Source organism: Genypterus blacodes, unplaced genomic scaffold, assembly GCF_046128005.1.
Source record: "Genypterus blacodes isolate CSIRO-AG114 ecotype Tasmania unplaced genomic scaffold, CSIRO-AGI_Gbla_v1 ptg000067l_1, whole genome shotgun sequence".
NCBI classification, from domain to species: Eukaryota; Metazoa; Chordata; class Actinopteri; order Ophidiiformes; family Ophidiidae; genus Genypterus; species Genypterus blacodes.
In genome coordinates, this window is record NW_027466879.1 from 8,316,642 (window position 1) to 8,332,602 (window position 15,961).

General features: G+C 37.7%; 1 protein-coding gene across 1 annotated transcript in view; it reads left to right on the forward strand.

The window, feature by feature from the left end:
- Positions 1-7,883: 7,883 nt before the first annotated feature.
- luzp2 (leucine zipper protein 2) overlaps positions 7,884-15,961 on the forward strand; it is a 49,285-nt gene continuing 41,207 nt past the window's right edge. The window contains exons 1-3 of the mRNA XM_076155967.1: positions 7,884-7,975; positions 8,497-8,653; positions 10,695-10,765. Of these exons, the coding sequence (XP_076012082.1) occupies positions 7,884-7,975; positions 8,497-8,653; positions 10,695-10,765 (320 nt within the window). The remainder of the gene's footprint in view (positions 7,976-8,496; positions 8,654-10,694; positions 10,766-15,961) is intronic.

Sequence of the window (15,961 nt, forward strand, 5' to 3'; positions counted from 1 at the left end):
CAGACTCAGACCTGGTGCCACTGACCAATCAGAAAAGAGCGGGGGTTTTTAGGGAAGAAGCTTAAAATAGACTAATTAAAACTGCCTGTTTGCCTGCTCTGTATGCACAATGGTTTTGCAGTAAGGAAAACAGAAGGAGATTGATGTGTTGCAGAGCATTTCAAAACCTCTTAATGAAAAAAATTAATCCTTTTATGTCCCCTTTAATTGAGATTAAGATTAGAATGTATAAGAGTTAAAACTGTGTCTTGTTTATTTTTATATCACTAATTGTTTATCTAATTCCATGTACTACATCCCTTTTTATAAATCACAGATCTCCTTCTCTTCCCTCATCTTTTGTCCACAGTCCAAATGAACTGATTAGCTACTGCCGCCACATGCTCAGTTAATTAATGTCAAATTAAGAGGATGGATAAACATTAAACAAGTGAGTGGCATTCTAATTGTGGATAGTGTTTAAGGCCTGTTCATGATTAGACTCCCACTTGGCATTAACAATTAAAAGAAAAAATTGAGTCGTGTTTGCTGCCCATTTGGTGAGGTTGTTTCAGCTTCCATTCAGTGTGTGTGCCTCCTGTGTGTGTCTCCTGTGGTCACATTGACAGGGAAAACCAAATAAGTTGTTCACATAGTATGTTTAGTTTTCAAGAAAATAGAATTCAACAAAGCATCTTATGATTTTAACAACAGAATGTCGGTGATGTCTGATCTGGAAGTGGAACTCGATCTTTGTGCATTCTTGATGTCTACTTAACGTGTTTGTTTAGCTTTGGATAAAATAATGTGAAATGGCTGAATTGTTGTTGTATTTGTAAAATTAATTATTAACAATCTGTTTACTCATACCTACAGGTGGCATTATAGCACCCAACAGCCACAGTTGCTCAGTTTTACGAAAATGTAGAGCCAGCTGATTCCCTAATACTTTTAAAACGTGTGCATGGTTTGTTCAAATTGTTATATTATATAACATACAATATTTTCAAACTTGTTGTATACCATCCTTATACATAGACAATTGCTTTTCCATTAAAACACCTTTTCTCCCCACATCGCTTGACCAGAGCTTGCAGCTGTAATGACCTGTATATCCTAATCAAATTCAATGTGAGGATCCAGTAGAGAAGTTCATATTTCTCTGTATCCAACAATTAGTGTTTTATTGACTAGAGAAGAACCTGCCTATATCCATCTCAGCAGGGACGGATAAGGCACATTTAGGTTTTCTGCGGGGAATTGATGTTGTGGGTCTGTAAAGCCCTTTGAGATACTGCATGTAATATCGGGCTGTACAAATAAAATTGACTTGACTTGAGCAGGGCGCAGCAGCACAACACATAATCAAAAAGGATGGTAGCTTGTTTTCTTTGATCAAGCAGAGCTGCTACATATCAAAAAATGAAAATAAGATTCCTATATGTAAATTAATAAAGCTACATATAGCCGAAGGGAGACAAACTTCAAACTTCTGTAATGTGTTGCTATTTTATATTTTTAGGTTGAACTTTAATGTCATTCTATACATGCAGCTCTAAAAAGATCTGACATAAAAGCAGACAAAACAAAACATAGTTGGAAAAATAATTTCTTAATTATCATGTAAAAACCAGACCTTCAAAAATGTCTCACTGGGAGAGTTTTAGAGTCTCAGACCCTGCTGGCTTTTCTGGGTATGTGCCTTTTAAAGATATTTTTTACATTTGTGGTCTGCTATACGGTTTACGATTAAGAGAGACTAACAGAGGGAAGATGGGTTGTGGGCTGATAAGAAGGTAAAAATGTGCCAAACTGGATTTCAAACGAAGATATTGCACTTTTATATTCAGAAAATGGACAAATAGAGGCATTATCCAAAAACTATTTGGATACATCCCAAGAAATATGTTTTGGTAACATTTCGATTTCAGACACATCTTTGTCAGATTTTACTTCATAAAATGAAGCCATTACACATTTATCCAGAGCTAATCGGAGCTTTCTATATTTCATTTTCATTTTCTTATTTATATTCATATTTCATTCTACCTGTAAAGGTTGGTGTGGATGTACGTGTATTTCACATTTTATGATCTGCATCTTGCACAGAGGCAACATATCCACCAAAGGTTATTTGCAATTTTCCCTCTTTGCTCTTATTATTTTGTTCCCCTGTGATAGTTATGTCATCATGGACTCATTATGACCAAAACAGTGTAAGCATCACTGAGACGCGGTAGAGTACATAACCTGGGAACAATCTCAACATTCTGTATTAATCATAATCAATTCCACTATTAAGTCTTTCTTACGAGCTCAAATGGGAACCTCTTCTCAAATAAAGGTCACCGCTAAATGTTTACTTCAGACCCTGATATCTCTCAACGAGGGAATGCCTCTCGTAATCATAGACTGTATGCAAGGGTATATACGGCCAAATGAGCGACTCTTGAGTGATCTTTTCAATTAGAATTGAGTCTGTAATGACCCCCAGCCGTATGGTTGTGTTCTTGTGCTCTATGAATGCATCCTCAGATTGGTGAGCAGAGCAAGGTGTGCCTGCAGGGTTGAGGACATTCTTTTTCTTTGACATTTATGTTGCACCCCAATTGCCCAAGATCAGGTCGTAACAGAGTCTGTATAATCCAGTTTCATGGCCAGTTAGTATACCACGCCATTGCCCATACCTCACCTCACGGAATTATGCAAATGGTTACTTAACATGCATTTTCACCAGGATTTCCTTCAGGAAATGGACATGTTTAAGCCATTAATGTTCATCTATATGGAAGCCCGTTGCACAAGATCAAGTCAAGTCAAGTGTAGTGCCGACCCCCCAAGAGAAATTCCCTCTCCATGAATGGCTGTGCAATGACAGCTTATATGACAGCATATATATATATGTATATATATATATATATATATATATGTGTATATGTTATATGTTATCACATTATAATATGTTATGTTATCACATTATATGTTATCACATTGGTATTTGTGGTCTAGCACTTTCCTGAATTAGCGCTTGCTTAACAAACATATTCCACCGAGTTTCACAAAAAAATATTTCCACAGAGTTCTGCATTGGACCCATTTTCTTTTATATTTTTAAATCTATATTCCCTCTTGGAATTGCCTTTCCCATGGGTTCTTCCTTATTCCTTATACATTTGGGTTTTCTCAGGAGTTTTCCTTGTCTTCATTGGGAGCTTTGGGCAGGGTCGGGCATTTTCCTGATGTTGCAGGCTTGTAAAGCCCTTTGAGACATATGTATGCAATATATATAGAAATAAAGTTGACTTTCCTTGACATGTGGAGTTATTGACCACTAATGGAACTTTAGAGCAATGATTTGCTGAGCACCTCCTTGCATTGTTTGTAATTTGAGTGTGTTTAAAAACATTTATTTTGGGGCTGTGGGTTTTGGAGATATTTGGCATTCACTTTTAACTCTTGCCAGAGGCCGTTTGTGTGTGTGAAGCTCGTAAAACAAGGTGCAGGATCACCCTTATAGTATGGTTGATGAAAAGCTTAATAACAGATTTTATTAAGTTGGTGAGCTGGCAAATCACAATAGCAAATATGAGCCAGAAAACTAACTCCTGTGTTCACAGCAAGACAAGGGCCTTGTAATTGTCAGCCTGCCTAGGATGAAACAATAGATTCAAATCGGTTCCTGCCTTCTCTAAATTGATAACCCTGCCTCCAGCAGGTTTCTCATCCATAGCGCAGTGGTGCACCAGCAGGGTAGTTAACCAGTAATCAAGTCACATCCGTCATCCAATTCCAAATTCTCCACCTCACACTCTGCCCTCATTCTTCTCCTTCTCTGCTTTAGCTGGTTCTCTTTTGTTTTCCCTGAGCAACACTTGGAACTTGGACAGAGGCTTGATTGCCCTTGATGTGAATCAGATGCATCTGCCTGCCTATTGCCAGATCCTGACTTCTTAACAATCAGTCAGTTTGGGGTAAATCGGACAACAAGCTGTTAAGCTCCTTCTAGAAGAAGTGCTATTCTTCAGTACTACAGGCTTTTAAACCAATATAATGCATCTTTATTATTTCACACATACAGTTTGCACAAAAGGATAAACAGAAAGCAACATAAACCAATGTATAATACAAAATGGAAATGTTTTCGCTTCGAGAGGTCAATCAGATTTGATATTGTACGTCCTAACGACAAAATGAGTTTCACTCCTCATGGCTTTGTTTTGTGCTGTCTTAACAAATCTGATTATTTGGCTTTCTCTCATCAATGAATGTATCAATAAGTGTGTAAATGAAATGGAACATATAATCTGAGTAGAGCTTATTTGTTTAAAATCATGTTAATGTTTATCTCAGCCTGGGGCATGTCTTAGTTGTAGTGTGCTCTGAATTTCATTGTTTCTTATCCTTTTTGCAGATGATGTTGTACACTTCATACCATGGATCTTGCGTTTAAGGACAAAGGACATTCCATATTAAAGTTAAACAGAAAGATGTGTCCGGAAGATGTTGGATATTGTATAAAACATCTTGCTTCTTATCTTGCAGCAAAATTGGAAACAAAAAGATGGATTAGATTTTGCCATAAAATGTCTGAAGGAAAAGAAGGAAGCTTTTCCACACAAAAAGCTTCCTTCTTTTCCTTCTTCCATCTTTTGTAATAGCTGTAAGCTTTGCTGTTTGGCATAAGTATGCCTTTCAAAGTAAACAAAACAAACCAAGCACAATCAAGCTTAATTATAGTGCAATTATTAAAGCTAGGAGCACAGTGTTGTACATTTTTGAAAAGCAAACATGGACAAAAATGAATTTCTTGTTTTGGTGGAAAGTTACTGTATGTAGTGTAAGTCAGTGGTTCCCAAACTTTTTCTGCAGGGCCCCCCTTTTGAAAATCTTATACGAATCTACTATATAAGACAATTTATTTCAAATGTACGTGCATGGAAACATGAAGAATTTGGACGGTAATGTAATGAAACCCTACTAGAATAAGATGAAAAGGCAGGATCAAAGTCAACTATTCTCACTATTACCACACTGATAGATTTAAAAAGGTGTTTTACCCAACCTTTACTATTAAGACTATGCTTCATCCTCACAGAAAACATTTATTTCATCATTGACATTAGCATTACTTTCGAATTTTACGGTGACATGTAAGAATTATAAATTTTGTCGGGATGTTGTCGTCTTTATTGAATGACCTTTGTCGAGAAGGCAAAATTGGCTCCCTTATCACTCGCTGTTTCATGCTCCTGCTCTAAACAATTAAAGGAGATTTAGTGTCACATCCTCTGACATACATGCAATAAACATTGCTAAACTGTCTATGATGTTTATACACTACATACAAACATGGCTGATTTTTGTTGCAGATGTTGAATGGTGGCCATGCTCTGCTAGAGGAATATTAATTCCCTGACAGGCTTTGGGCAGTCCCCCTTATTAAAACTATTTATTTGCCCCTATTTAATGGCATAATTAATCCAGCCTGAAATTGGAAGTACCACATAAACTGCTGTCTGCCCGTAATCTGCATGACGGCAAATAAACTCCTTTTATGCTCATGGGGTAACTCTAGCTGCGGTTGGTTTGTGTGGCTGCTACCTTGCACCATATTTAATTTCTAATTTTAATTTTGCAATTGCAGAAGGCTACATCAGCATGGTTAACAACTTTTTTTTTAAATGGTGTTTTCATGTCCATGCTATTCTAATTGGACACTGTGATCAATTCTAATCCAATCTTTATATCCACGGCCGTGGGGGGCAGGGGATCAAACACACTATGCACAAGAGAATCCTCATGCTATAATTTGTCCTTGTCTGAACTGCTTTTTTGCAGTCACTTGATTATCAGCTGATCTGTTTCTTAAAGTGGCAAAGCAAATTAAAAAGCAGGGAGGGGAGACATTTGTCACAAAGCATTTGTCATATTTTAATGTAGTTTTGTAATTTGAATGTGTTTTGTCGTTATTGTAATCTCAGTCTTGTCTTGGTTCTGTATTTTGGAGTTGACATGAGTGTTCACATGAATGATCTTGCCAACTGAAATTACTTCTTAAAAGTAATAAAGTTAAGCTTTGATCTTCTTGCTGTCAACCGGCTGGATTGAGGCTCAGGGGCTTTCAAATACAAATAGCGAATAATCTAATCGAAGAAAGTTAGCTATGTACTGTATGTAGTTGTGAAAATTGTGTTAACGTCATTTTTAATAGCTGCTTTTGTGTCTTACTGGATCTCCGGAATATTTATAGATGTTGCCCTTGTCAACAGAGAACCTACGTGCAATTCAAGGTCTCTATGTGAGGCCAGATGCCACAGCTTTGGCTTTGTTTATGGAGCCATTGCCTGGCTGTTGACTGCACTCTTCAATTGTTCTCCCTTCACCTTCAGCAGGTTTATTTCACACTGCAGGGTCAGTCTCATATACCTCGGAAACCTGCTGTGATGCCAAGGACGAAGAAATTTTGCCCCTAATAATCAAATCCAATAAATGATGCCTCCCCCTCAGTCTTGGGACTTTGATGAATTTCATGGAGGCAGCCAGGGAGTGATTTCAAACAGCAGTGGTCTGAAATGAAAGATTTCATTATCTTTTCATTATCTGTGTTATGGACATGCCTGATGATGCCATTTTTGATCATAAGTAGACATTCAGGTCCTCATTATCACTGTTCTCTGCTCTAAAATGGGAGATCTTTGTTTGGAAGGAGGTTGTCAGAATACTGAACTGATCATGATGCAATTATGCAGCTGGTGCCATCTTTGGCAGTAATGACCAATTTATACTGGATCGCAGGAGATAAAGCACAGAATTTGAGCTGTAATCTGAGGCCCTTATAATATATATTTTTCTGTGTCAGTAAGCCCCAAATGACGAGTCTCACTCATTTTATAGATATTCCATTGGGTTATGAATAATATAGCAGAATCTATCCCTATCTTCCGTGATCCGCGTGATCCTGCAATGAATTGCCCACTAATGCCATATGGTGATGGCGATGTGCAGGATTCAATATGTTGTGTAATTTATTTATTTACTTGGTGTTGCTTTTCCATCACTGATTTATGTGTTATTGCGGATGATCTGCTGTACTGGGATCTTTGACGGGTTTTGCAAGGTTTTTGGGAAAGGGCCCAGGTTGAAACGAAGCCATGGATTCTTGATAATGTTTTATCAATCTGCTCCGCCCATGAGCATTAGCTTTTTCATTTAGACAATGCATGTAAAAACTGGTCAAGCAGGATTTTCTTATTAAATCAAAATAGTTCCTGACATTCTATTATATTTATGCGATGTGTTTCTCCCAAATAAAGTTCAATAAGCTACAGACATAAAAGCTGGGTATCTTAAATCATAACTATCCTTTCTTCTGAGAATTCTATGAATAGGGCAATGTTACCTCACATACCAGCTCTGTTCTGACACATTGTACTTGCGCGTGTGCATCATCAATTCAGATGTTGAGGGATGGCAAATACTTAACCTCCTTGTCTCTCTTACTCTCTCATCACACTTTCATTAACCTAGTCGCCAAGCGGTGGGTCAGCTAAAATGAAACAATTTAGGGTCACTGAGTCAGTCAGTGCCATTTTGCTGACTGACCTCATTCTAGCTTCTGATTAACACCTCCTGTGCTTTTTCAAACAAGTAAATACCAGGTCTATTATTAACTTTGCACAATAACACTTTGCACATTACTTCTCCCCTATATATGTCTGATGGATGTACCCTTTTGTGATTGTGAATGTTTGTACTATTACTACCATTACCAACACGGGACTCAAGGTGTAATCAAAGTCAACAAATGAAAATTTCGATGGGCTTTCATGAGCAAGCTACATATACTGTATACTGAATGAAAACAGACCATCCATTTTTCGATTGGGCAGGCAGTGCTAGCTAGCATGTATCCACCTCCTCTATCATTATCTCTTGTCAAGGAGAGTGAAAGGGTGAAAATTGATTTACTTGGTAACTGTGAAGCTGGGCAGGAGAGGTGCTCTGTGGTTATCACAGATGATTCACATCAAGCTGTTGGCAAAGTAGAAGAATCTAACTAGGGCTTCTCTCTCTCTCTCTTCCCTCTTGGGGAAATTCAAGAAGAATTACATCAATGAGTTGAGATTATGCTATTCATGAATAATAATAAAAAAAGTTTTAATGACTAAATTTAGAAAAAAACGAGAAAAAACAATGTCTATGCAGTGCTATTAACTGCAAAGAGAAAAACAAGATTTTACAAATTTGCCCTGTAGATGTCCTCCTCAATAATTGGATCGTCTACATTAATATTTAAATGGAAATAGCGGGGCATACCTCAGGTCAAAAGACATGTCTCTGTAAAATGAGGCTTTTCTGAATTAGTTCACATTTTTTTTAATTCATCCAAGGGAATGTGTTGAATAGATATTAGTTTTCTCTTTACTAGCCTTTAGCTTTAATGGTGATACTTTTAATCCAGTTCAAAACAGCCCTTTCTCCCAACGGTGCCGATAAAGTGTGAATTCTCTGAACCAGCAGTAGATGTTTAATAGTGAAATGTCACTCTCTTAACAGACAAAGCTATGACGGACTGGGAAAGAAGCTAAAGGAAGTGTTCAGTGAAAGAAGCAGCATTCTGCACCAACTGTCCAAGACATCAAAGGAGCTGGACAACATAAAAGGCAACCTTCAGGTAGGAACTTTACTCTTTTGTTTTGAAAAGAGATGTTTTACACTTTTTCTCAGAGAAAAACACTATTTAATAACTTATAGCAACTACAGTATTTATTTATCTGTATCAATGTACCTAATTATCAAATATAAATGTGCAAATATATCATTGTGCAGTACAACTGCGTACACTGAGTGAAAGCATTCTCTTAAGGCCATCTCCCAAAACTGCTCTTATTGGCCTGAGCTGGCAATTCCAATAGAAACATGAAATATGCTGGCCAAACACTTATGTCTAACCAGGTGTGTTAACGGGTCCATAAAAGTAAAAAGAAAAAGAAAAAAGAACTAATCAAACATAAAGTTGTCGGGATAATACAGGAAACATAGCTGTCAAATACTGGACATGTTTCTATTTCTGTGAGGATATTACCAAACATGATTATTTTAGAAGCAGTCATTTCAGTCATCTTCATCACAGCATTTTGGTAAAGCCAAGAAATTGAAAGATAGTCAAGTATCAGCCTCAGGGGCTAGATGCCATGGGTTTGTACAGTTTAAATAGCTCTGTGAGTGATAGTTTTCTATTTGCGGTGGTCTCATTTCTACAGCTTAACCACTCTAGGTATAGTTTGATTGGCATCTACCCCCACCATCTCGTGCATGATTAACAAATTTGAACAAGAAATCCCGTAAGGTATGCAGATACCACATCACTGCAGTTCAGAAGATTTATGTTTGGAGTATGAGCTGAAAACAGTTGTGCTATCTTTCCGGGTATCACCACCAGTGATACATCCAGTAGAATACGCCCCACAGTCATTCAAATGCTTGCATTGCGATTTCAGCAGTGAGGCCAGCATAACTCACTCTGAATAAATCAGTTTTTAACGATGCATTTCCACAAAGGCATCTGCAACAGCCCTTTCTGTTCTTTGAGCTGTCTCCATCGGATAAAGGCCTGTCCAAGGCTAATCAGTGTTTTATCCCCTGCAATGCGCGTTTCTCTCCTTCAAGTGTTCCTTTTTACTGTTAAAGGTAAAGGAGGAATGGACAGCTTTTTTGGTACAGCTGTCCATGTCCATTCCAAGTCATGTATATTTTAAACAGCAGGGCAGCATCAGAGGGTAATTGGGTGTCCCTCAGAGCACTCACCTATTAAATATACAGTATATAATGATATGAGAAATTCACCATAAATATGTTTAGTTTAATACCTCACTGGCCAGGTCAGGTAGAGGTCCAAGTTGTCTGAGCAGTTGATCTGACTCTAGTACTCACAGAGCATGAATGAAGTCCATATGAAATATCCTAAAAGCTTATACACTTATTATATATTGTATTTTCATGTATATTGTATTTAAACTGTACAATGTGCCGAATAACTTTTGACAGCTCTTAAAATGATATTTTGTTAATTTGCATGTAATAGGTCAATTGTTTCTAGAGCCTATTGCTAAAATTAAGAAAATAAGAATCCACATAAGGTGATGCCAGGGTGATGCCAAGTCTGTGTCACCTTTTCCTAAATTCAGATTGCATTTTCTTGGAAGTCTGGAAATAACTCCAATCATTTCAAATGAATTATATAGTGAAGGGCGTGTAGGGCACTCAGTGACCTGAATAATCCATAATTAACCATCAGACAGTTGTTTAAACATTAGTAGGACCCAATGTGTATGCCTGCTAGCTTCTTTAGTAAGGATTAAGTTATGGGCTGTAAAATCTTTCTTAGCCTTTATATAGCCTTTTATTTCCTGTATAAATGTATGAGTGTATCAATTTACAATATTCACCTGTATTAATATGATGTTGGCACCTTCTTTTGGTATTGTTTTGCAATAATGTGGTCATTGACAGGAAGTGAAATCGCAACCTTAGAAAAGTGCATACATTTTAAAATAACAAAAAACACATTTGCTACATGGTTCAAGGGAACTGTATCTATTGTAATTACTTTACCTTGTTTGATTCATGTTCTAATTTTTATTTAGGCTCTGCGTAGCCATGTGTTCCAAAGCCCTGTCTTTCTTCAAATGAAATGATCTCCTCTTTTCTTTTAGTCAATGAAACATGATGACTCAGTGGCCAAAAAGGATGTACAGCGGATTCTGGAGCTCAGTCACAAACAGAGGTAAAGAACAATTATGATTACATTTCTTTTCTTATGTCTATTCTGTATGTTTATATTCCTAGTTATTAACAGTGTAGTTCAATTCAGTGTTTTCACTGAACCTATTTAAATTGGAATAAGATCACAGCCACAACAAAACTGTGATTTTTTTTCAAAATATGCTAAATCTTATGTCCCTGTCCGTCAAAGGTTTTTGAGTGGTTGGTTTCAGACTGACCTTTTCTCCCAAGACCACTAAGCTGAATTTTATCTGTAAGTCAGTGTAGTCCTACTTTGAATAATGGTTCATTTAGATTTTTTATGCTTGTAAGACATTATTCAATATGCTTACACACTCCAATCACTTAGGATACATATGGGAAATGCAAAATTCATCCATTAAGTCTCTTTATACTGCATATTACTAGATACATTATATCTGCGTTTCTGTTTACAGGTCCCATATTATGCTCAATATTAGCAACCTGGTATTATTCCATGTGGTCTGTAAATAGAGCCTATGAAAATAATGAAAATATTTTTCTGTCAAGCTTTTTGCTCCTTTGTGTGGAGGCTGGCTCTCATCTCTGCCAATTGAATGAATGAGCTGTTTGGGTGGGCCGTGGTTGCCGTGACAACAACTCCAGTGCCATACCTCCTCTGAATGCCAGGTGTAGTGGCAGCCCTGAACATTTAGCCAGTCTTAGCCAGAGTCTTAGCCAGAGGAAGACATTGTGCTACAACAAATACCTCAAACAAGGAAAGCAGCAGCAAAGTGTCCACCTGGTAAGCTTGTAGCATGGCGTTTATACTGTGTTGTGTTGTGCTGTGTCCAAGTCGGCACAGTCAGCCGTGATAATTAAGCTTACAACATGTGACTATTTGCATCATGGGTAATATGTGAGGTCAGTTATGTGAGGACAGCTATTGTGAGTCCAAATGGCATATTATAGTTAAAACTCGTAATAGTTTAGCCAGATAGCTGGCCCGGGGATTTCCTGGTTTGATCTGCGGTCTGGGGTGGGAGAGGATATACAACATTACGGGGTTTTGATCGGTCTGTAGGGGGGGAGACGAAGTATCGCCTCGTACATTTACCTGAGGCGGTACTTATTCATATCGCTCCTCTTCCCACCCTGCGCCGCGCTCCCACTTTGGGAACCACTGGGTGAGAGTGTATTATAGTTAGAGACAACCAAATATATACGGATTCAGAAGTATACTACACTAACATGAAAAAAACTCACGACGTATCTGCTGACTCCTCCATGACACTTCTTCAGGGACACTTTGAGTCATCAGGCACATGAATCAAGAGTCCCTCTCCAAGGTCCTCCTCTTCATCACCATAAGACATTGTCTCTTAGAATTCAGAAAGGGAATGAGGGCGGTGCAAACACCAACATCTCTGCAGGATACTTCAGAGATCACATAGACCTGCCGAAAAAGTGATGTCAAGAATTCAGATAACTCAAAATAATTACGGTACATAGTAAACTCACAACAAACTGACAGATTGAATTGAATTGATGAATTACAGACAAACAAAAACTCACAAAACATTATTTAACTTATCAGGATAACCACATTTTGTAATAATATAATATTGTATATACAGTATTGTAATAATTTTATATAACATATATAACAATACTTTAAGACTTATTTCCATCGAGGTTGTGTGTGCTTAGATAGTAAGCAGTACAGCCCAATGCTAGCCGGAAGCTAAGCTATGGCCTAATTAATTGTAGCGGTGCAGTCATCTCAACAGTGTATCTACACATCCTGAATAAAATAAACAATTGCCCACAGACAACACGGAGCCACTGCAGCAGCCTCATAGAGGCATAGCACACACAAACAGCAAAAGAATAAGAACCTTTTTAGAACAGTCTCTTAACCCTGCAGTGTGAAATATCATGTTCATGGTTAAAAACGGATGCGATTGCATGTAAGGAGAAGAATAGACACATGTGTTAGCCTGGCGCAAAGAGAGCTGCACTTTCATGCTGCCAACGTGAGCACAATGTGTTTAAGCCCGTAGAATCACATAGAGTGGGAGTAGAGCCGTCTCTGAGAATCAACTTCAACTCAAATCCAGTTGTGATGAGAACATGTCCCACGACAGGAGCTACGTTTACGCTGAGTCGTTACTGAGCTGAGTGAATCAAAGTAGGTGATTGTTCAGTAGTTGTGTTTTATTACCACCGGGAAAGAACTCAAGATCGCTGCTTCCACGCCACTGACTGATGTCACAATTGGAGGGATTTTCAAACCAGCTGCTTGAAGAGTTTTTTTTCAGACTGTTTTAAATGAATGAGGATTCTGAAAAACAGCCGCCATTTCAGACACTCTTGCTACAGACCGACTGATGACTGACTCACATGCAGAAGGACATGCAGCAGGACAAATAAAATGGTTTTGCATAATATGGGACCTTTCAAGGCACAGTGATTTAGTTGTATATCTTTTCCAAGCTGAAAAGTATTTACTTTATATGCATCACCAGTTAGGATTGTCTGGTTCATATTGTGTGTAATGAGACTGCTAATGATTAGGAGTCATTTGTGGCCTCCATGCTCTCTGAAATGTCAGCTTGATTGAAGTCCAGCCTCTTGTGTGCAGTATCTTGATAGCCAATCAATAGCCTATCAGCAGTCCATGACAGCTCTCACATGTCATCAAGCTGAAAACCATATAGGAGCGCCTTGGCTCAATGTTGCCTACCCAGCACTTTTAAGGCGCAGTTTTGTCTTTGTTATTAAACCCCCTTTTCAGTTCCACATCTACCAGGTGTGAGTAATTGCTTGCTCCATCATGTTAGATGCAGACAGGTGATTCATTGCAAGTTGTTTGTTTTTGACAACTCTTAACAGTGATTTGATTGCTTTCTGAAAATATTTTTGGTACAAACTATAATGCAACAAATACATTTGAAGGTTTCGATACAGTCCAAAAATGACAGATTGAGAATCACATTTTCTTGTAATTGTGAATTTTATATTTTTAATCAACTTGAATTGATCTTCCCAGACAGCTTCTTCTGTCACTTCCAGTAACACAGCTGTTATGATTTGAAGTACTGTTATCTTGTTTGTTAATATTTAGTTGTCTTCCCAACACTCTATGCCTTCATGTCATGTCAACCTCGCCTACAGTTTGCCTTTTCTTGTCAGTTTGAGGAGTTTTGAACAAAATATTTCCACATCTTTGGATGCAGGAGATGGGATAATAAATGAAATGCCAACACAGTGGTTGGCTAGGCGCTGTGAAGAAAAATGTTTGCTTGGTTGAACTTACGCCAAGAGACAAGACCACTGGCATATAAAATACTGCAGTGTGTGACTGCTGAGAAGTGAAGTCTTTTCCCCACAAACATCCAGTACTGCTGCATTGAAAGATATTACCTCTTAACTGCACCGCTTGCTGGCCCCTGACCATGTCATGTACTTTTAAACTTAAAACTTACAGCCTGGCTTGGTGACAGTATATAAATTAGTGCCACTAATTTAATAGAGCTGACGTGTTATGAGATTTCTACACAGGATTCTATAGACCATTGACCCACATCACTAAGCCAATTAATTCATAATTCATTGTGCATTGCTATTATCTCTGCTCAGGAGCATCGACACATTGTGAAATACCCATTGCATTCCAATGCAACACATCTATGTTAATGCACAACAAATGCATTGTGTGTGAATTCACTTTAAAGCATCCCACGAGTTTATACCACAAAATATACCATACAAGTTTTATCTAGAGTAGTTTTGTCACTATAGAAGAATTAATCATTTATAATCTAAAATGTGGAAGCTGTGAACAAGACTGTAAGAGGCAAAAGCAAGTTGTAGTCATAATGGCAGACGGATCAGTACCTCTGACCATCCTAACATCATCCTAAAGAAGGCAAAATGAGACAGAACTGGACTCGACCCACCTCTGAATGGAGGCCTCATCACGTTTTTGTAATAAAGTCTCAACTCACCTACTGACAGAACCAATCTGATACTTTCCAAATCAGGACTAATCACGATTCCGGAATGAAGAGGTCCTTCTTTTGGAGCGATGTTGAACAAAGTGATCTCATCAAACTATTTCAATAAGATTAAGAACAGTTCCACAAACACATAGATCGTTGCTCACATATTACTTTTTTTTATTTTACTTGTATTTTTTTTGTCAAGCTATGCAACATATTTTTTAACTCAGGGGATAATATATTTTCGTCTTAATTTAAGTCACGATTAGTGACTTGTAGTTTTGTTTATTTTGGCAGACGATAACTATTTTTGTTGTTTTTATGTTGAATAAGTTTGTGTCAACTGCAACTCAGACCCTGATCAACAACAACTTTCAAGATCCCTTCAAGATCGCTTAAAGATCTTGAAAGGAAAAAATTCCCCTGAGTGCTCTCAAGCAGGGACCAAATTCCCCCCTTGGGCAAGCTGAAAGAGAGACCACGAGTTGTGCTGTGACTTGGGTCGGACAAGGACATAGCTCCAGCAGTGTTGAGATCTATTTCCAGAAACATCTACAAAATAATCTAAGAGTTGGTATCCCTTAGCTTTAATTAATAGGAAATTCAGGCTGCCTGATAATTCCATAATCCCTTTGAACTAGTTTCTGATTAATGAATGAATGAATGAATGAATTATTTATCTTTGGTATTCTGCCAGTCAATTTGATTACATCCCGTTTGTTGATTCGGCTACGGATTAATTTTTATTATTGCATCCTTTAAGTTGTTAGTATATGTACTAAGTCATAATCATTCATTTATTAGTTGTTTGTCTGTGTACATGTCTTAAAAGCATAATGCAACGAGTCAATGTGAACAGATAACTGCTTCTGATATGAGATTGATTTGATTGAACTGATTTAAGCATTGTGTTTGATTGATTTACTCCCAAATTAATAATTGAATATACCCATTTGGAGGTAGTGTGCCAACCAGTGCAAACACAGAAATAGCTTTCTATTCCTACACATTACTGTATTCACACATTAGTCAACAGTCATCCTCATGCTCAAAAACAGTGTCACTCACTCACTCACTCACTCACTCACTCACTCACTCACTCACTCACTCACTCACAGTGTCTACAATTTAGTCCCAATAAGTAAAAAAGCTTTTCTTTTGAAAATTGTTCAACAAAACTTGGCTCAAATATCAAAGAACAAAACTCCATTCTGTTGTAAAGCAGGTGTAGA